This window comes from Aquarana catesbeiana, linkage group LG08 (assembly GCF_042186555.1).
Source record: "Aquarana catesbeiana isolate 2022-GZ linkage group LG08, ASM4218655v1, whole genome shotgun sequence".
NCBI classification, from domain to species: Eukaryota; Metazoa; Chordata; class Amphibia; order Anura; family Ranidae; genus Aquarana; species Aquarana catesbeiana.
This window is the reverse complement of record NC_133331.1, coordinates 303,741,663-303,764,078: the sequence shown is the minus strand read 5'-3', so window position 1 is coordinate 303,764,078 and position 22,416 is coordinate 303,741,663. Positions and strand designations below refer to the sequence as shown.

The window sequence follows — 22,416 nt, the reverse complement described above, 5'->3', positions numbered from 1 at the left end:
CTAACCTTTATCTGCCCCCATCTAAGCCCCAGATAAGGTTTTTAGAGGACAGGTGGGCCATTGACAGAGGTCAATTGACTTCTTGCACAGAAGACTCATGGGAGAGGAAGGATTGAGGAGGAATCTGCCAGCAGCACTGTGGCCTAACCTTCATCTGCCCCCATCTGGGCCACAGTACAGCTTTTCATAGGACAGGGGGACCATTGACTGAGGTCAGTTGACTTTGTAGAGAAGACACATGGGAGAGGAAGGATTTAAGAGGAATCTACCAGCAGCACTGTAGCCTAACCTTCATCTGCCTCCATCAGAGCCCCAGAAAAGGTTTTCGGAGGACAGGTGGACCCGTTGACGGATATCAGTTGATTTCTTGCACCGAAGACTCATGGGAGAGGAAGGATTTAGAAGGATATCTACCAGCAGCACTGTAACCTCATCTTCATCTGCCTCCATCTGGGCCCCAGTAAAGGTTTTCAGAGGACAGGTGTATCATTGATGGAGGTCAATTGACTACTTGCAAAGAAGACCCATGGGAGAGGAAAAACCCAGGAGCAATCTTTCAGCAGCATTGTTGCCTAATCTTCATCTGCCTCCATCTGGGTCCCAGTAAAGGTTTTTTAGAGGAGAGGTGGATCATTGACGGAGGTCTATTGACTTCTTGCAGAGAAGACCCATGGGAGAGGAAGGATTCAGAAGGAAATCTTCCAGCAGCACTGTGACCTAACTTTCATCTGGGCCCCAGTACAGGTTTTCATAGGACAGGTGGACTATTGACGGAGGTCAGTTGACTTTTTGCAGAGAAGACACATGGGATAGGAAGGATTCAGCGCTGGCCAGTATTAGTTAGGGATATTTTAATGGTTAGCTATACCGGGGTATTAAATACTGTTGTATTTGTATTGTTTTATTGTACTTGCAGTGTTGTTTTCTACTTTCGTAGTGCATTTGAGGTAAGGCCTTTTCACAGGTGGCAAAGAAAATGAACCCAAATACTATAGTTTTCACTTTCTCTTGGGGTACAGTGTACTTCCAGCTTTGTTTTGCTGCATTTAATATTTCTACTATTGCCCTGCTATTAGTTACCTGCAGAGATTGTTTTTGTGTTATTTCCCAGATATTGGTGTGTCATTGTTCTATTGGGTTCGGTCACAAGGCCAGTCAACACTTTCCACCAGCTCCCTCAGGGGTCATGACTATATTTGCAACACAACTATAGAGAATCAATTATTACAACCAATGCATTAAAGAAGCACCAACACATACAGTTGAGTCAAAATGATGATCATTGGGAAACCCAAGAAGGTCAAAGCATCCCCTGTAGCCAAGAGAGTGATCCAACACTGAAAAGTCTCTCTAGGGCCCCTTTCACATGGGATGGAGGCTGCCAGCTCAGCGGGGAATCTGTTCGCTGATCCCGCGGATGGCTGGTCCGTGTCCGCTCATGCAGACACAGCCCACTATCCTCTATGGGAGGTTGGGTGTAAATGGACCGCCAGTCCGTTTACACCCTATGGCCATCTGATCCAATCCGCTAGATGGATAAGGAACGGATCTCTATCCATCTGATTTTAGCAGATAGGATTGGATCGAATGTCGGCAGCCCTTTAATTTTTTTTTAGGCACCATCCATTGCCCGTTGTGGAGTGGAGGGTGTCAATGGACACCCTTGGATACCCTCTGCTCCACAGACGGCAAGGGGTGGTTCAATTGGGTCCACCTAAAAAACTGAAAGCCCGATCGTGAAAGGGGCCTAAGATACTGTATATTTCCGACACCGAGACCCAGTTTGTTTACCTCTCAGGTACAAAACGACACATGTGGAACTCGATCTTCTCTACTATTAGAACATGAATGGATGACTCTCTATGAACTAAGCACACACCAATCATCTAAGAATTACGGTCGCTGGTACAAAAAAAAGAAGAAGAAATGACTCAAGAGAATACCGTAAGATGTAGAGCTTTCTTTATTTATTTTGGGGAACTGGAATAACTAATACACATAAAAATCTTATATAACTAATGCAAAAATATACATCTGATTTTCTATTTATTAATACATTATCTGGACCAATAAAAACACGGCTTTTCCAGTAAGACAAAAAAACACAAAAAAAAACCATTGATGTTCAACAGCTAATAGCAATTTATGTAAAGGTTCCTCGGTGAAAGACAAATCCTCATTGGATTGGATGTTCTGGCATTTCATTGCCTATATTTTGCTGCCGTGTCTTGGTACGGTTGTCCATATGTTGTCATGATAGCCAGTGAGGAAGTCCTCTTTATTGCTCACCTCCTTCTCACAGTTACCAAAGTGTTGCCATATTTGCCCATGTATAACCACAGCTTAGTGCTGTTGTTTTATTATAACTTAATCCAAACATGTCTACAACTATCAAACCACACCCTGAAAATATTTGTACATTTTTGCCCCCCCCAATGCTCTGCGGTGTGTAGAGCACATCACTTTGGTCATCCTTCCCTTAAGTTTTCTGGTAGAAGGCCTTTTTTTTCGGCGGGAACCAAAAGCCCTAAATGTATGTAATGGCAACGGGTGCTTGGGGGGAGGGGGGGTCTATTGTTGTTGGTGGGGGATCTTTTGTTTCTGGGTGGGTATTGTTGCTAGAAGGGGTCTTATGTTGTTGGGGGGTCAGTTGTTGCTGGGAGGGATCTATTGTTGAGGGAGGGGTCTACTCAGGGCTGGGACAAAGGGTGGGCAGGAGGGGCAGCTGGCCTGGGCACTGTGGTATTATGTGAGGTGGGGGGCACCGACTTGGGGGGGATTTGTCTTTAGAAGGAAATTCAGGGGGCGGCAGGAGGTAAGAGTTGTTCTAGGAGGGCAAATTTAGGGACATGTGGTGATTTGTGTTTGGAGAGGGGATGGAGAGATAGGATTTATAATAGGATTGTTGGGGGGGGGGTTGTTGTGCTATAAGTAGTAAAACGGTAGAGGGTAAATATTTTTTTTGGGGGGGGGGTGTGCTAGTTGGGATGATTGGGGGAAATTTGTGCTAGGAGGGGAAATTTTTGGGACATATTTGGGCAAGGATGGGGATTTGGAGAGGAGGGGGGGAGGATTTGTGCTTGGAGGGGAAATTTGAGGGGTAGAGGATTTGTGCTAGGAGGGCAAATTTTTTTGGGAGGGAGAGATACGATTTGAGCCGGGAGAGGGATTTCAGCAGGGGGGCAGATTTGTCCTGGGAGGAGGGGAAATTTATGGTTAGGGGGATTTTCACTGACACATAATGCTTATACATCATGGGGGGGCGCAATTTGGCATGTTCACCCTGGGCTCTAGATCACCTTGTCCCAACACTAGGTCTACTGATGCGGACTGCTGGGAGATCTATTGTTGTCACTGAGTTATGTCGTTGCCAGGGTTTTAGTGTTGCTGGGGGGAATCTATTGTTCCTGGAGGGATCTGTTGTTGTTGGGGGGTCAATGGTTGCTAGGAGGGATCTACTTTTAGATGGACCTTCCTCCACCTCATTTCTTGGAAACAGGACACTAGAGGTGGACCTTCCTTGACCTAATTTCCTGGAAACAGAACCTTAGAGATGACCTTCCTCCGCCTCATTCCTTGGAAACAGAACCTTAGAGATGGACCTTCCTCCACCTCATTTCCTGGAAACAGAACCTTAGAGATGGACCTTCCTCCACCTCATTTCCTGGAAACAGAACCTTAGAGATGACCTTCCTCCGCCTCATTCCTTGGAAACAGAACCTTAGAGATGGACCTTCCTCCACCTCATTTCCTGGAAACAGAACATTAGAGATGGACCTTCCTCCACCTCATTTCCTGGAAACAGAACCTTAGAGATGGACCATCCTCCACCTCATTTCTTGGAAACAGAACCTTAAAGATGGACCTTCCTCCACCTCATTTCTTGGAAACAGAACCTTAAAGATGGACCTTCCTCCACCTCATTTCTTGGAAACAGAACCTTAGAGATGGACCTTCCTCCACCTCATTTCTTGGAAACAGAACCTTAAAGATGGACCTTCCTCCACCTCATTTCTTGGAAACAGAACCTTAGAGATGGACCTTCCTCCACCTCATTTTTTATGGAAACAGATCCTTAGAGATGACCTTCCTCAACCTCATTTCCTGGAAACAGAACCTTAGAGATGACCTTCCTCAACCTCACTTCTTGGAAACAGAACCTTAGAGATGGACCTTCCTCCACCAAATTTCCTGGAAACAGAACCTTAGAGATGGACCTTCCTCCACCTCATTTCTTGTAAACAGAGCATTAGAGATGGACCTTCTTCCAACTCATTTCTTGGAAACAGAACCTTAGAGAGGGACCTTCTTCCACCTCATTTGTGGGAAACAGAATCTTAGAGAGGGACCTTCTTCCACCTCATTTCTTGGAAACAGAACCTTAGAGATGGAACTTCTTCCACCTCATTTCTTGGAAACAGAACATTAGAGATGGACCTTCCTTCACTTAATTTTCGGAAACAGAACCTTAGAGATGGAACTTCTTCCACCTCATTTCTTTCAAAGTGAATTGCTTTCCACAGTCTGAAGCATAGATAAGGGCATGGGTCTGAGTGACTCTCTGATGGTCCCCTTGCTGGATGAAACATTTTCCACACTCGGAGAAAGAATGCTGGTCCGTGTGACCTCTCTGGTGTCAAAGTCTAGTTTCAAAAATAAACATTTCCCACACTTAAACATGGAAATGGAAGCTTATTTGTGTTAATGCCCCAGTTGTATCAGTTTTGTTTCCGAATAAAACAGTTTTCCACACTCTGGACATAACTAAGGTCTGTTCTCTGTGTGAATTTTCTGGTGTCGAAGAAGTTTTCCTTTCTCGGTGAAACGTTCCCCGCACTCTGAACATGAATAGGGAAGCTCACCTGTGTGAATTCTCTGATGTTTATGAAGCAGTTCTATCCGAATAAAACGTTCCCCGCACTCTGAACATGAATAAGGCTTTTCTCCTGTGTGAATTCTTTGGTGTATAAGAAGTACTTTTTTTTCAGTGTAACATTTCCCGCACTCTGTACATAAAAAGGGACGCTCCCCTGTGTGACTTCTCTGGTGTCTAAGAAGGTCTCCTTTCCTACGAAAACATTTCCCACACTCTGGACATGAATAAGGCTTTTCTCCTGTGTGAATTTTCTGGTGTCTAAGAAGCATTCCTTTGTCACTGTAACGTTTCCCGCACTCTGGACATGAATAGGGGCGCTCGCCTGTGTGAATTTTCATATGTTGATGAAGTCCTTCTCTCCGAACGAAACGTTTCCCGCACTCTGAACATGAATAAGGGTGCACCCCTGTGTGAATTCTTTGGTGAATAAGAAGAACCTTTTTCTCCGTGAAACATTTCCCGCACTCTGAACATAAATAGGGACGCTCCCCTGTGTGACATCTCTGGTGTGAAAGAAGGTCTGCTTTCCGAAGAAAACCTTTCCCACATTCTGGACATGAAAAAGGTCTCTCATCAGTGTGACTTATCTGGTGTCTTTCAAGGATTGATTTCTCGCTGAAACTTTTCCCGCACTCTCTACATGAATAAGGACGATCACCCGTGTGGCTTTTCTGATGTCTAATAAGTTCTCCTTTGTGAATGAAACGTTTCTCACATTCTAAACATGAAAAAGGACGCACATCCGAGTGAATTTTCAGGTGTGTAACAAGGCCTCCTTTATGAACGAAAGTTTTCCCGCACTCTGAACACGAATAGGGGCGCTCACCCGTGTGAGTTTTCTGATGTAGAAGAAGTTTTCCTTTTTGGATGAAAGATTTCCCGCAATCCGAACATGAATAAGGACGCTCACCGGTGTGAGTTTTCTGGTGTACATCAAGCCCTTCTTTACGAGTGAAAGATTTCCCGCACACTGAACATGGATAAGGACGCTCACCTGTGTGAGTTTTCTGGTGTACATTTAGGCCTTCTTTACGACTGAAAGATTTCCCGCACTCCGAACATGAATGGGGACGCTCACCCGTGTGAACTCTTTGGTGTTTAACAAAGTTTTCTTTATGAGTGAAAGATTTCCCGCACTCTGGACATGGATAAGGGCGCTCGCCTGTGTGAACTCTCTGATGTTTAGCAAGGTCTCCTTTTTGAATGAAAGATTTCCCGCACTCTGAACAGAAATAAGGACACTCACCCGTGTGAGTTTTCTGGTGTACATTTAGGCTTTCTTTACGACTGAAAGATCTCCCGCACTCTGAACATGAATAAGGACGCTCACCTGTGTGAACTCTCTGATGTTTAGCAAAGTCTCCTTTACGAGTGAAAGATTTCCCGCACTCTGAACATGACATTGAACTCTCTCCGGTGGTAACGCCTTGATGACTTAAGGAAGATTCCCCGGGATTAGAAGGATCTGTCGATCTTCCCAAACTTGAATACATATTTGAAGTTACAATATGTGATCTATCAGAGGACTCCATTGATCTCTGTATATTCTGAGTAAGGACATTATCTCCTGGCAGGTATGGTTCAATGTCGTAATCTGAAGATAAAATAGGATGTCCCTCGGAGATATTCCACGCTCTGCCTCCATCTGTTGGGAAAAATATAATTTTATCAGCATTTCTTTTTTTTATGGCTTACCTTCAGAAATCATGTGTTGATCTAGCATCAAAGAGTTTTACAGATCTATCATGGAACTGGGTGCAATCATGACATAAAAAAATAAATGTAATCCGGATAAAGGATAAAATACCACTAAACCATTGAGGATGACATTGTTTTGGTGAAGAACAAAGATGGACCTTCACTATATTACCAAAAGTATGGGAACGCCTGATCTCACAAATGCATTTCTGGAAGAATGGTCAAACATTCCCATAGACACACTCCTAAACCTTGTGGACGGCCTTCCCAGAAGAGTTGAAGCTGTTATAGCGGCAAAGGGTGGGCCAACTGTTTTGAACCCTACGGACCAAGACTGGGATGCCATTAAAGTTCATGTGCGTGTAAAAGGCAGGCGTTACAATACTTTTGGTAATATAGTGCATCTCCACCTTATTTCTTGGAAACAGAACATTAGAGATGGGCCTTCTTCCACCTTATTTCTTGGAAGCAGAACTTTAGAGATGGAACTTCCTTCACCACATGTCTTGGAAACAGAACATTAGAGATGGAACTTCCTTCACCACATGTCTTGGAAACAGAACATTAGAGATGGAACTTCCTTCACCACATGTCTTGGAAACAGAACATTAGAGATGGAACTTCCTTCACCACATGTCTTGGAAACAGAACATTAGAGATGGAACTTCCTTCACCGCATGTCTTAAAAACAAAACACTAGAGATGGACCTTCCTCCACCTCATTTCTTGGAAACAGGACATTGGAGATGGACCTTCTTCCACCTAATTTCTTGTAAACAGGACATTAGAGATGGAACTTCCTCCATGTCATTTCTTGAAAATGGGACAATATTGATGGAACTTTCTGATGGTGTACAGGAGTGATGGTCAACCTACTAGGTATAGGGGGCCTATCGTCACTAAAGGGCGGCAGATAATATTTAGTGTATGTAAAGCTACAGAAAACTGTCAGAGAATATACATACAGTTAGGTCTGGACTGAAGGAAGACTGTCAGCTGTAGTTTGAGGATATTTATATCCAGACTGGGTAAATGGTTTAGGAACTACCAAACTTTTTAATGTAGGACCCTCCTTTTCAAAAGCAGTTAGACAATTGACCGACAAGCTGTTCCATATCCAGGTTTGGGCAGTTCACCCATGTTTGCATTAACAAGTACCCTGGCCAAAAAGTGTTTCTTCCGCATGGGCCGCCCAGGAAATACCAGGCTTATTAGGTTTTGTAGCCTAGGCCTACATATATAAATGCTGTGATGGGATGTAGGAAAGGTCTCTGGTTATCACTGGTCTGCTAAGTAATGTTATTTCAGAAGTGTTAATGGCAAATTCCAAGGCTGAATAGAAGTCTTTTGACATTTCCAGACCTTCTGAGAAATGTTTACCCAATCTAATCTTCTTGTCTAATGTAAAGGAATTCAAGAGGGTGTTTATATCAAGATTGGGTGAATGGTTTAGGAATTACCAAACTATTTACGAAGGACCCTCCTTTTCAAATGGACAACTGACCAACAAGCTGTTCCATATCCAGGTTTGGGCAGTTCCCCCATTATTAACGATTGAGCAGGAACTCTGGCCAAAAAGTGTTTACTCCATATGGGCCTCCCAAGAAACACCAGGCTTATTAGGTTTTGTAGCCTAGACCTGTATATAAATGCTGGGATGGGATGTAAGATAGGTCTCTGGTTATCAGTGGTTAGCCAAGTAGTGTTATTGCGTCATTGTTAATGGCAGGTCTAGCCATACCGTTGAAAAAGTCACGTGACCGTTGACGCAACGCGTTGGGAGGATCCGGTGATGTCACTTCCGGTGTCTCGTATACTAGGAAGCAACGGTGAGGAGGCGAGATCTCTGATTTCTAAACGTTTTAACGTTGGCAATGCGATTTGTTAAGAAGTGCTAAATGTAAGTGGCCATTTTTTATGCTTATAATAAACACTTTTATACTAGCATTATTGCGCTATGAATCGCTCTCATTTATTTTGAGCAACACTCGAAGGAGTGGTTCTTATGTTACCCAAAGAGGATTGCACAGGATCCAGGATATAAGTGCTGCTTCTCCTCAGGATTACTCAAGACCTACACACCTAAGGCGTGATTTGACCCTTGGGGGGGTCTTCCTTTGAGGTGAACAGGCATTGCACCCAGGAGGAGGTGGTGGTTTGTAACTCACTTATTTGATAACGGTTATGTGGCAAGCTTTGGAGTAAATTTTATTCATCTTCACTGTTGTAATTGTAGCTTTATTTTTTCCTTTTTTTATGGACTTTATCATATGTTTATTGATTTTTTTTCACATGTATTATATGTACTTGTTATATCTGTAGTTCCTCACAGAGGCTTGGTGAGAAATTGATTTATCTTTTGGGGTTTAAGATTGAGTACATTTTTTTATTATATGTTGTAATTAGCACACCATTATTCATATAATTTAGGTACATCGATGACCTTTTTACTGTCAGCAGGTAACGTTATGAAGGATGTATCTTGAACAAGGACACCATACATTTTATGTAATTAGAGGGAAAATCGTTTTTATAGAAAGGGTTCTCTGCTGTAACAGCAATAAAATGAGGGACAGTATTGCACAGGAACGTGTTCTAAATGACTAGAAGGGTTTAGAATTACAAAAACTATAAGAGACTACTACGATTTGTACCAAAAAATGGATTGTAGAATGTTGATCCAGGACTATTTGGGTTTCTGCTTTCCTCTGGATCAATTGCCTTCAATCTTACCTGTTTTTAGGTGAACTGGATGGACAAATATTATATTTAAATACATACTTTATACTTATAGAAGTAAAATGAAAATGTGAACTGTTTCTGCTTTTGGAGTTTATTACTTACTTGTGTACATATGTAGAGAAAAAGATTCCTCCTGTTTACTTTCCATAATCATCTCCCCCTCCTCCATAGACTGCTGATCTCCACTCACCAACCTCTCTTCTTCTTCTTCCTTTATATCCTCAACTTTGATGTCTTTACGTTCTTCACCCTAAACAACAAGGATGAAAGAATTTTTATTAAAAAGGAACTTACAAAGAATAATGTCTCATAATTTAGAAGACATTTTAGGTCTTCATGCTCAGTCTGATGTCTTTTGGTTCTTCACCCTAAAAACCAAAGTTGATAAGGTATAGCATCTAGAATCGGTACTGCCAATAAGAGATTACATGAGATACATTGTATCTCAGAGAATTATTTTGAAGACTTTTTGTCCAGTCTCATCTACCTGATCATTCTCTGTATAGATGTGATCTTCTTGGGTGGAATCCTGAAAATACAGAGGACAACCCTCCTCTACGGACTGTTGATCTCCACTCACCGTCTCTTCTTCCTCATCTTTTACTTCAACTTTGATGTCTTTCAGTTCTTCAATCTAAAACCCAAAGATGACAGAATACATTTTAAAAACTAAACAAGATATTACATAGAAGAAGGTACTCTGTAAGACAAATAATATCTTTCCTCCAATCCGATTTGAATAACCATTTGGCTTTGTGTAATATGAAGGGTCTAATCTTGGCTCTGGCCATTCTTTTCCAAAGATGGCTCGTCTCTCACTCCTTAGTAAAAGCCTTTGTCCAGGGTGTTGTATACATTGTCCCCTTTGTAAACTGCCCCATGACATTGTGGAACCTCACTATGGATTTTTACGTTCTTCAGAAACCGCCATTTAAACCTATCAGGCATGCTTTCCTGTCTACTCTCTCTCACAAGGTTGCTTTATCATTTCTTTTACCTCTGCGAGGTGAATATGAGCTCCTGGGGTTACCCTGTAAAGAGCCCTTCCTATTGTCACACAGGGATAAAGTTGTTTGACATCTAAGACCTCCTTTCTCCCCAAGTGTCAGGAATCAGCAATAAGGATGGCCAGATCTGCGTAGCTACGCACCAGCAAACAAAGATATAAGTGAATCAAATCCCAGTGACAAAATACCTAACTAAATGACCTAAAACAGAATAACAGAAGTTCTAACTATCGAACTAACGCTATATGAGGGTTCTTAAACTCTGTTGAATCTAAAAAAAATGCAGAAACTTTTTGAAGACCCCTCGTAAAAATGAGGAACACAGGAAAGCAGGGTAAAACTGGAGGTGCAGGGAATATATAGGAAAAGGGGACAAAAACTGGGTTTCAAAACAAAAAGTACGGTTTGAGTACGGTCAAAGAGCTGTCAGCAAGCAAAACACTGGAGCAAGGTGTAACAGCAGACAGGGGACTAAATACCCTCCCAGCAGCCAGCACCAGGTGGAGCCGATTACTGGGATCTGCTGGGAGACACCTGCTGGAGGACACTGGAGTTACAAATTTACCCTCTGGGAAGCAACGTAGGTGATCCAGGTCCTGACACCAATGTGGTTCCCTCCTTTCATCTTAACCAGTACATTTTTCCTCCTACCTTTTGTCTTGCTCCAAAACATTTCATGGAGATTTTTCTCTACTGTCTGGAGGTGTTACTACCGGATTCTCTCTCTGTCATTCCTGATGGTCACCGTAGGGGATTTCCTGCCTTTGGCTCCACTATTGCCAGGTGGATCAGACCATTCATTATTGATGCATATAGTCTAAAGGATATGGTTCCACCCTCCCCTGCAAAGGCCCACTTTACCAAATCTGTTTGTGCTTTTTATGGGCTTTTCAGCATCAGGCTGCCTCCCAGATCTGCAAGTTTTACCTGGTGGATGTTCAGGCCTCGATTCATTTTAATGTTGGGCATAAGGTGATTTAAGCTACTCCCTGACTTTTATAAAAACCCTCTTTTGACCCAATATTACACAGGCCTGTCAATTTTTTTTCCATGTTGCCCACCCCTGCTTTTAGAAATCCCATGGTCTAAGACTAAGATCCTGTGTCCTGTTATGTACTCAGGACTTACCTTTAATGTCCTTTTCTTGGAGTACAATACAGCTTCTTACGAAACGGAGGCTTGCTAGGAGTGACAGAGGTTATGCTAGGGATGTCCTTACATCTTTGTTTGGCATTGCCCAATCATTTTAAGGTAGCTTCAAAACCCATGGCCTAAAACTAAGATCTAAGTCCTGTAATGTACTTCAAGGGAAGTCAAAAATCCTTTTTATATTCAGTCCATTCTACCTGCTGATGGTGAGAGGTGTTGGGATCTTCCTTTATGAAATCCCAGGAATACAGGGGACAACCCTCCTCCATAGACTGCTGATCTCCACTCACCAGCATCTCCTCTTCTTCCTCTTTAAGCTCAACTTTGATGTATTTCAGTTCTTCACCCTAAACCCCAAATATGACAGAATATATTTATAAAAACATATAAAAGAATGTCCTCTCATAGTTAAAAATACATTTTTAGGTCTACATTCTCTGTCTCGCCTACCTGATGGTGAGGGATGGTGTGATCTTCCTGTGTGGAATCCCAGGGATGAGGACATCTCTCTGGTGGGTTCCCATTACTGGATCCATCTGTAGGAAACACACACACTGACTGAATACATTGTTTCTATGTGTTTATCAGATGATGGGGGATCTAGGTGGACCCTCCGTACTGCTCTCTCCTTTACAATAAAGTCTCCTCTTACCCGGTGATGTGAGGGGCGGCTGATTCTTCATCATGACGTCCTTGTAGAGATCCTTGTGTCCTTCTAAATACTCCCACTCCTCCATGGAGAAATAGACAGTGACATCCTGACACCTTATAGGAACCTGACACACACAATGATACAGTCACCATCCAGACACATCCCTTGTCTGTTACAAGGATCTGACAGATGTTCTAACCCCTCCAGTCTAAATCTAAAAGTAAAAAACAAACATTTGGCTCCAAGTGGGCTTTTATGAGGACTTTTACCTGATAAATACTGTAATATATAGGGGAACATACATGTTTAGTATATAGTACTGACCATGTATGATGGAGGATCTGTAGACATGACATTGTTCTGTGTGCACAGTGGTCGGGAATGTCTATATTGTGAGCCCCGTCCTATTAGTGTCACTGGACACGGCATGTACTGTACACATTGATGTCACCCTGACAGCCAACTCCACCAAAATAGGTCTGGAGGCATCTGTGTTGTGATTGATGTTCAGGATCACATGACAGAGACAGGACAACCAGTCATGTTATGGTGAGGGAACAAAGGGAGCCAACAATCCTCCACTAACAATCTGTGAGGTACAGAATTACATCATCACTTCCATCAAATCACAAAAATCAGGAGCTTCATCCCTTATTCTATGTACTGTAGGGATGTTCATTCCTTCTGCTGCCTTCATTAGAACTTGTAATGTAGTTCAGTCTTCTTCCTCCCCATAGCCTGATCCAGAGAAGACATGGTGTCCATTATCTCACAGTGATGAGAGCCAACAACCCCGAGACAGCTTTATGGAGGATGGATAAAAGGCTCTATATTTAGGATGTATCTGGTCATTAAAAACTGATAATTGCCATGTGCGTATGTATGTACCCCCTTTTGTTATAAAGCTCATAAACAGCTCTGGTGCAACCAATTACCTTCAGAAGTCACATAATTAGTGAAATGATGTCCACCTGTGTGCAATCTAAGTGTCACATGATCTGTCATTACATATACACACCTTTTTGAAAGGCCCCATCCACAACTTTGGCAGGTGACGTGGCAAGAAGAGCTGGGCGATTTTCTAAAAAAAAAAAAAAATCTGCGATTTTTTAAAAAGAAAACTCGATTCACGATTCGAATCAAGTTTTTTTTTTGATGGACACCGCGTCGGTCCTGAGGAGCTGCGGCCAGGAATTTTTAGGTGAGGCCGCGGCTTCGGCCTAGTCCGCGAGGTTGCAGTCCAACCAAAAGTGATGGTTCTGCCAGCCGGAGAACCTGTCATGGTCGGAGGTAGAGGGGAAGCTGTCGCCAGTAAGGGACCATCCACCTTATTATCAGGGACCACAGTAACTGAAGCAAGTACTGGAGCAGTATTCTCACCAACCGGGGACGGTGAAGAATCAGGAAACTTCAATGCGTACCAAGCCAGGGACCCAGCCAGCGGAGGTGACGCTTGCAGAGCAGCCTTGTGTGTCAAGCCAGGGACCGGGCAAGCCAGCGGGGGTGAAACTTAAGGGGTATCTAGAGTGCCAAGCTAGGGACCCAGCAGAGAAGTGGGAGTGACGCTTGAGGAAGATATCACCGTGAAGATTGGAGGAGTTCAAGGGATTCAGTGGCAGAGAATCAGAGGGTCTAGTGAGAGACGGGGAGCTCAGTGGGCTGAAGAACTACAAGGAGAGATTGTAGTGAAAGTGAAAGAACTGTTAAGCTTTGTGTTAGGAACTGTTGAAGACTGTTTCCATAGGAGAGAGCATTCCTGCACATGCAGATGTGGCGTCTTGCTGGATGCCTTTCCCTGCATGGCTGTCCTCCTACTGGAGTCTGCCAATTGAACTTGCAACTACCTAAGGGTGTCCTGCCCCTAACCCTCTCTCCCCCAAAAAAGGTTTGTTGAGAGAAATAAACTTTCTTTTGCATTCAAGAAGTGTCTGGCGCCCACTAACTTTAACTACTCTGCACCCACCATGCCTCACAACCTACCATATACAGGAGGATGTCAGCTATCTCTGGCCCTGGAGGTTCTCATTAAATCAAAGGAGGCCTGGCACCTTGCTACAGAAGTATCATACTTAGTTCAAAACTTTTCCTTTCCTGTAAATTCCCTTTAAGAACTAAAACATTGAGGTCTTCTATAGTGTGGTCCGGTTGTGAGAAATGATGTCCCACAGGTGAGTGGAAACTGACTTCTTTACGTTCCTTGATGTTATGTCTGTGCAAATTCATCCTCACTTGCAACTTCCCTTTGCTACATCTTTTGCATTGGATGAGGTACATGACATTACTGGAGGTATAGCTGTATGATCCCGTGATATTGAAGGTCCCATTTGTGTGTGCGACACTTTTACATAGATTGATCTGGTTGCACAGTTTGCAGCAGTAGCGGCTGGTGGGATTTTTTTTTGGGGGGGGCGCAGCAAACAACCCCCCCAAATGGTCGGCGCCCCCCCCCTCTCCCCGCTGTCTGCCAGTTGGTCCGGCACTTACCCCCATCTAGGTGGCAGGTGGCAGGCATCAGCTCCTGTGTCCTCTCCTTCAGCCGTGCGTTTCCTCCCCTCCTCTTAGGCATCCAATGGGATCGCCTGTCTTTTTAGCCAATTGGGTGACGGGTCTCAAGACCAGCTTCCTGATTGGCTGGGGGGGAAGAAAAGTGTTACAATAACGAATATTCACTCGCTATTGTAACACACCCGGGTGGGCTCGGTTTGCATTCTATATTTTGAAGCCTATTAGAGCCTCTGTCTCTAATCAGGTGCCCCAGAACCCCCCCCCCAACTGGAATTCCTGCATCCAGTGTCCCACAAGGGGCCAGAAGCATGGATGGGGGTTGACGCCCGTGCGCCCTTAACCGCTTGCCGACCGCCGCATGTAAATTTACGTCGACAGAATGGCATGGACAGGCAAATGGGCGTACAGGTACGTCCGTTTAAATTTGCCGCCGTGTGGTCACCCTGCCACGAGTGTGATTGCGGGTCCCGCGGACTCGATGTCAGCGGGGATACCCGCGATCGTCTCATGAAGGGAAAGAACGGGGAAATGCTGATGTAAACAAGCATTTCCCCGTTCTGCCTAGTGACACTGAGCACAGCTCCCTGTAATCGGGAGCGGTGATCAGTGTCGTATCACACATAGCCCCCCCCCCACAATTAGAATCACTCCCTAGGACACACTTAACCCCTACAGCGCCACCTCCTGGTTAACCCCTTCACTGCCAGTCACATTTACACAGTAATCAGTGCATTTTTAATCGCACTGATCGCTGTATAAATGTGAATGGTTTCAAAATAGCGCCAAAAGTGTCCGATGTGTCCGCCATAATGTCGCAGTCACCATAAAAATCGCAGATTGCTGCCATTATTACTATTAAAAAAAAAAATTATTAATAAAAATGCCATAAAACTATCCACTATTTTGTAGACGCTATAACTTTCGCGCAAACCAATCGATAAACGCTTATTGAGATTTTTTTTTACCAAAAATGTGTAGAAGAGTACGTATCGGCCTAAACTGAAGAAAAAAACTATTTTTATATAATTTTTGGGGATATTTATTATAGCAAAAGGTAAAAAATATTGCATTTTTTTCAAAATTGTCGCTATTTTTTTGGTTATAGCGCAAAAAATAAAAAACGCAGGAGGTGATCAAATACCACTAAAAGTAAGCTCTATTTGTGGGCGAAAAAAAAAAAGGACGTCAATTTTGTTTGGGAGCCACGTCGCACGACCGCGCAATTGTCAGTTCAAGCGATCCAGAGCCGTATTCGCAAAAAACGTTCTGGTCTTTGGCCAGCCAAATGGTCCGGGGCTTAAGTGGTTAATGGATGGGCCGCCCCAGCTTTGCTTCCATTATTTGTGACTTCATAATCAGAATGTTTCCTGCCAATTAGTTTATGTCTGAGGTTGGGTGGTTGTCTGAAAACCAATGTTGGGGGTTGTTGTAATATTTTTTTTCAAAGTTTCATCCTCTTGTTATAATGGGTTGTAAATCTTTGATTATCTTTCTTATACCTTCTAGGACTGGATTGTATGTGGTCACTAGAGTTACACGGTTATTTGTTTTATTTTTTCTCTTTGTATTGGATGAGATTTGCTCTTCGGGTTTTCAAGGTGATGTTTATGCTGTTGTTGATGGTTTTGTCTTGGTGACCTTTCTTACGTACAAAATCAGCAGGGGATCAAATACCTTTTTCCCTTACTGTATGTGTAGCACAGAAGATAAATGAACATGTCAGAAGAGGACGGACATGACGAGGGGGGGTTACTGGGTGTAAATATAAAATAAGATCTTATTACCTCCTTTGCTGCCATTTCCAAAAACGTCTCCTCTCTACTTCCTCTCCTCTAACGTCTCCTCTCTACTTCCTCTCGCCTCACCTCCCACCCGGAACTTCCTGTCTGCATCCTAGATCACTTCCTGTACATGCTTGACATCACTTCCTGTATATGCTTTACATCACTTCCTGTCTATGCTGCACATCACTTCCTGTTTGTTCGGTTCACTGACAATAAGTAAGATCACCGCCTCATGGAGGATTTAAAAATGTCGGCCTTTGTTGCTTTTTTAACACTGCAACAACTGCTTTTTTTTTTAGAAAATTCTAAAAATTGTTCGCATATATTATACCTGAGTTAAAATAAAAAACAAGGATAATGAATAAAAAAAAAACATATTATTATATTCATATAAAATGTACATTAAAATTTATTATAATTATTATTATTATATGCAAACACTTAACCACCCTCACCAAAAAAAAAAAAAAAAAAAGGAAAGCACCCAACTTCACATACACATAAACGTAAACATATGCGTCAGGGGAACCTAACATCAATTGTGCCTATACCTGTTAGGTATCACCTCACACACAGAGGTGAAAGCACTAATTCTAGGGCCATCATTTGTGGTTAAATCTAAGTGGATGACCTGTAAAGGCTTTTAAAGCATCGCCTATGAAAAACGGATTGTACCAAAGTTTGTGGCCATCTCACCAGGATGCAATTTTAAGTCTTGACATGTTTGGTATCCAGTATCTTGGTGCAACCTCATAATTTATGGGTGCCCTCTTTACTGAACATATGGGTTTGATAAACTATTGCACGGATATTATGTTGACATCCAATTATAGAACATACCATTTTATTCTACAGGGTCCCTGCTTTCAGAAAAAAAATGATAATGTTTAAGGGGGTTTCACTTTACTGATGATGGCCAAGAAGCCTGAGATAGCTGTATGCAGTTTGGAATAAATAACTTTGTAACATTAGGCTACAGTTGCACCATTCAACAATGGTTGTGGATGGCCATCGGGGTGTAAAGGTTTGATTTGCATGACTCCGACCACTGCCCTAAAATAATGATTAAATTTGTTCTTATTTTTTTGGGAATCAGAATGGAATGGAGTTAGACACGTCAATTCCTTTTTGTTGTAGGAAAGCTCTGCTAGGGTATGAACTGATTTGAATGAAGAACTTCTGGATTCTTTTAGTCCCTTCTCAGCATAACCTTAATGGTTATAATTGCTCCTTGGAAGAAAAATAAAGAAATCATATATTTTTGTAGCCCTGTTCAGTGGCCCCTTTAAATCATGGGAGCTGCACAATCTGGGCATCATCAGGATAGGCCATGGCACTGTTGGTTTGTTCCTCACCGATGATGGACAGGTCAGGAATGGGAAGTATGTGACAGACCATGAGGGCATCGAGTGGGCTTTTAGCCCCCTCCTCCAGCAATGGAAGGACAAAGGCATGCAAGGGCAGGAATGGGCAGCATGTAAATATATTGCTGAGGGGTGACCCACTAGACACCAGGGAAAGTGATAGTACAGGTCACTCAATTCCACATGGCCTCCCTCTGTGAGACTTGTTGTAGAGAAGACCCATGGGAGATGAGAGATTGAAGGGAAATTTGCCAGCAGCACTGTGGCCTAACCTTCCATTGCTTCCATCTGAGCCACAGTAAAGGTTTTCAGAGGACAAGTTGACCGTTGATGGAGGTCAGTTGACGTCTGGCAGAGGAGACCCATGGGAGAGGAGTGACTCAAAAGGAAATCTACCAGCAGCACTATAGCCTTACTTTCATCTGCCTCTAATTGGGTCCCAGTAAAGGTTTTCAGAGTACAGGTGGACCATTGACAACGGTCAGTTGACTTCTTGCAGAGAAGACCCACGGGAAAGGAAGGATTCAGCCAGAAATCTACCAGCAGCACTATAGACTAACTTTCATCTGCCTCTATCTGGGCCACAGTGAAGATTTTCATAGGACAGATGGACCATTGACAGAGGTCAGTTGACTTTTTGAGGAAAAGACACATGGGAGAGGAAGGATTCAGGAGGAAATCTGCCAGCAGCACTGTAGCCTAACCTTCATCTGCTTCCATCTGTGCCCTAGTAAAGGTCTTCAGGGGCAGGTGGACCCTTGACAGAGGTCAGTTGACTTCCTGCAGAGGAGACCCAGAGGAGAGGAGGGATTCAGAAGGAAATCTACCAGCAGCATCATAGTCTAAATTTCATCTGCCTCCATTTGGGCCACAGTAAAGATTTTAATAGGACAGATAGAAAATTGACAGAGGTCAGTTGACTTTTTGCGAAGAAGACACATGGAAGAGAAAAGATTCAAGAGGAGCTCTGCCAGTAGCATTGTGACCTAACCTTCATCTACCTCCATCTGGGCCCCAGTAAGGGTTTTCAGAGGACAGGATTACCATTGACAGAGGTCAGTTGACTTCTTGCAGAGAAGACTCACGGGAAAGGAAGGATTCAGCCAGAAATCTACCAGCAGCACTATAGACTAACTTTCATCTGCCTCTATCTGGGCCACAGTGAAGATTTTCATAGGACAGATGGACCATTGACAGAGGTCAGTTGACTTTTTGAGGAAAAGACACATGGGAGAGGAAGGATTCAGGAGGAAATCTGCCAGCAGCACTGTAGTCTAACCTTCATCTGCTTCCATCTGTGCCATAGTAAAGGTCTTCGGGGGCAGGTGGACCCTTGACAGAGGTCAGTTGACTTCCTGCAGAGGAGACCCAGAGGAGAGGAGGGATTCAGAAGGAAATCTACCAGCAGCATCATAGTCTAAATTTCATCTGCCTCCATTTGGGCCACAGTAAAGATTTTAATAGGACAGATAGAAAATTGACAGAGGTCAGTTGACTTTTTGCGAAGAAGACACATGGAAGAGAAAAGATTCAAGAGGAACTCTGCCAGTAGCATTGTGACCTAACCTTCATCTACCTCCATCTGGGCCCCAGTAAGGGTTTTCAGAGGACAGGATGACCATTGACAGAGGTCAGTTGACTTCTTGCAGAGAAGACCCATGGGAGAGGAAGGAATCAGGAGGAAATCTACCAGCAGCATGGTGACCTAACCTTCATCTGCCTCCATCTGGGCCCAGTAGAGGTTTTCATAGGACAGGTGAATCATTGACGGAGGTCATTTGAAGGGATGCTCTTTTGGCCACCCTGCTGGGTACTGACCGCTGCCTGTAAAGATTTAAGGGCTGTACTGCTGGATGGATCTTATCTAAAAGGGATATCATTCCCCTGTTGCCACAACCGGATTGGGACACTTAGGGAAGACACAATGTCCTTTTATGAATTACAAAAGCCTTCATTTGAAGGTTGAGTGTACCTCTTGGGAAGACTCTTTGGTTGTCCTACCCACTGGCCAGTATTAATCAGGGATATTATAGAATCATTAGGCCCCAGTGGTGAGCTGTACCCGTGTAATAAATACTGTTGTATCTGTATTGTTTTATTTGCTACTTGCAGTGTTGTTCCCTTCTTTCCCGGTGTATTTGAGGCAAGGCCTTTTCACAGGTGGCAAAAAAAAATTAACCCAACCACTGTAGTATTCACTTTATCTTGTGGTACAGTGTACTGCTAATATTGTTTTGCTGCATTTATTATTTCTACTATTCTCCTGCAATTATTTACCTGCACAGATTATTTTTTGTTATTTCCCAGATGTTAGTGTGTCATATGTGTTCTTTTAGGTTCAGTCACAGGGTGGGTCAACACTGGAAAGAGAATCCAACAATTCCAACGACTCCCTCAGGGGTCAAGACTATGTAGCACCCTCTAGTGTGCTACTAGTGGTAGTGCAGGAAAATGTATGTGGACTCATGCTTACCCTCTGAGTCTTAATTGGGTCATGGGTTTACTTTAGGTCAGGGCTGGATGACTCAGGCTCCATTCACACTTGTACGACTCCAAAGTTGTGCTGACGTTGGAGTGCAACTTTGACGCAACTATGGATGGGTGCAACTTGGAAATGACTTTGTGCATGAACTACTTTGAAGTCGCTGCAACTTTAAGTCCTGCATATAAGTCCTGCATATATGAATGGGTATCATTGGAAAACATGGGGGACGACTTGTCATGCAACTTTAATATCCAAAGTTGCATGACGAGCCGCACAAGTGTGAATGGAGCCTCATGCACACAAGTCTCTGGTGCCTCCCCCTAGTTCTGGAGAGTTGGAGAACATTCTGGAAACTAGAGGGGATCATCTGCATGCTCAGGGGAGCTTGACCAATCCCCAGGCGGTGGGCCTTAAGTATGGATAAGTCATGCTGGCACGGGAAATCAGGTGGAAGATGGCGATGAAGTGCTAAGGGGACTGTTGGTTGCCCTTGAGGCGAACCCCCTAGTCTGGGAAGAGGTACTCTGCCTCAGGTCGAGGCTCAGGTGCTGGCCTAGGAGAATCCTGACAACAAAAGCAGTTTGGAAGGAGTCTTCCCTGAGAGGCAGCGGGAGCAAGAAGGACAGCGTGAGTAGTACAGCACGTTCAGGGAGTTACAAGGGGAGAAACTTCCACATGTAGCAAGTCTCTCTGGAATATAGCGGTGTGCTTAAATCTTCCCTAACCTTGTCCTGGGAGATCTCCAGATTAGTCGGGTAGACTGGTGAAGAGTCAAATGGGTTAGACTGGTGGAGAAACATCCAGGTGGGCTGGCATTTCCTGCAGTGGGTAGAGCAGGGATCCATGCTACTTCAAAAAGGGACAGAGAGTTCCTAGTCTTTAAGGGACTGTTGCATCTAGATCAGTGATGGCGAACCTTGGCACCCCAGATGTTTTGAAACTACATTTCCCATGATGCTCGTGCACTCTGCGGTGTAGTTGAGCATCATGGGAAATATAGTTCCAAAACATCTGGGGTGCCAAGGTTTGCCATCACTGATCTAGACTGTCAGTGCTGTGGAGTGAATAAACAAATCAAAAGCTGTACATTGGGAGGAGGAAGATGTCCCTGAGGTTTTTGCTATCAAGTTGGGTATCCCATAATTCCTATTACCCATCCAAGTTATTACCTCCAAATAAAAGACATAAAAACCAAGCTCAAAGACTGTTCTTTGTGTCCAGATGAAAGCTGGAAAATGCTATACACCTGGCAGTAAAGGAGTGGGGAACCCAGTCATCTGCAACATTTACGGGGGTAGTGCTGCACTTACATTTGCAACACAACTATAGTGAATCAAGAAATTATTATGCCCAATCCAGTAAAGAAGCACCAACACATATGGTTGAGTCAAGATGATGATCATCTAATTGGGAAAACCAAGATGGTCAAAGTATGCCTTATATCAGAGAGTGATCCAACACTGAAAAGGCTATCCTCCTGCTATCTCTGCCCCCTCCTGACCATCTCAGCAGTCAGCATCAGACAGGAGGACAGAACTCCTCCTACAGATCCTATCTGTGCAGCTGCACCCCCCCCCCCCCCCCCTTTGTTTCCACCTCCCCTGGCCTTATCATTCAGCTGACTCCAGCCCTCCTCTGGACCTCCTCCAGACCCTGCGTTTTCTGCTTCCCCCCCAGCAGCAGCAGAAGGTAAGAGGGGTGCACTGTAATTTAAGGGAGGGTGGGGGACTCCTGATGGTGAGGGAGCTCTTGACATCTGATGTAAGGGGAGATGGGGTGCTCTGGACATCTAATCTTACAGATACAACCGCCCCTTTGAGGGAAACCATAATGCTGATGCGGCCCGCAATGAAATTGAGTTTGACACCACTGCCCTAGACCAGGGAACACCAAACTTCGGCCCTCCAGCTGTTGCAGAACTACACGTCCCATGAGGCATTGTAATACCCTAACATTCACAGACAGGACTAGGCATGGTGGGAATTATAGCTCCTGAACATCTGGAGGGTCTTAGTTTGGACGTTAGACAGATGGGAAACAGATCCCCATCCGTCTTTTTTTAGCAGATAGAATCAGATGTCGGCCGATGTCAACGGACACATGCCCATTGACACCTGCAACTCAAGATGGGAATGAATGGTCCGATCGGTTCCC

General features: G+C 43.8%; 2 protein-coding genes across 2 annotated transcripts in view; both read right to left on the bottom strand.

The window, feature by feature from the left end:
* The window catches only part of LOC141106879 (uncharacterized), a 163,494-nt gene that overhangs the window by 77,522 nt on the left and 63,556 nt on the right, over positions 1 to 22,416 (bottom strand). The gene's annotated exons all lie outside the window — the stretch shown is intronic.
* Positions 1,965 to 22,416, bottom strand: part of LOC141105488 (uncharacterized) — a 50,570-nt gene continuing 30,118 nt past the window's right edge. The window contains exons 12-18 of the mRNA XM_073595342.1: positions 20,988 to 21,111; positions 12,125 to 12,242; positions 11,923 to 12,008; positions 11,670 to 11,819; positions 9,804 to 9,950; positions 9,419 to 9,566; positions 1,965 to 6,521 (exon numbers count right to left, since the gene is read on the bottom strand). Coding sequence (XP_073451443.1) covers positions 4,765 to 6,521; positions 9,419 to 9,566; positions 9,804 to 9,950; positions 11,670 to 11,819; positions 11,923 to 12,008; positions 12,125 to 12,242; positions 20,988 to 21,111 — 2,530 coding nt within the window. The 3' untranslated portion in view covers positions 1,965 to 4,764. The remainder of the gene's footprint in view (positions 6,522 to 9,418; positions 9,567 to 9,803; positions 9,951 to 11,669; positions 11,820 to 11,922; positions 12,009 to 12,124; positions 12,243 to 20,987; positions 21,112 to 22,416) is intronic.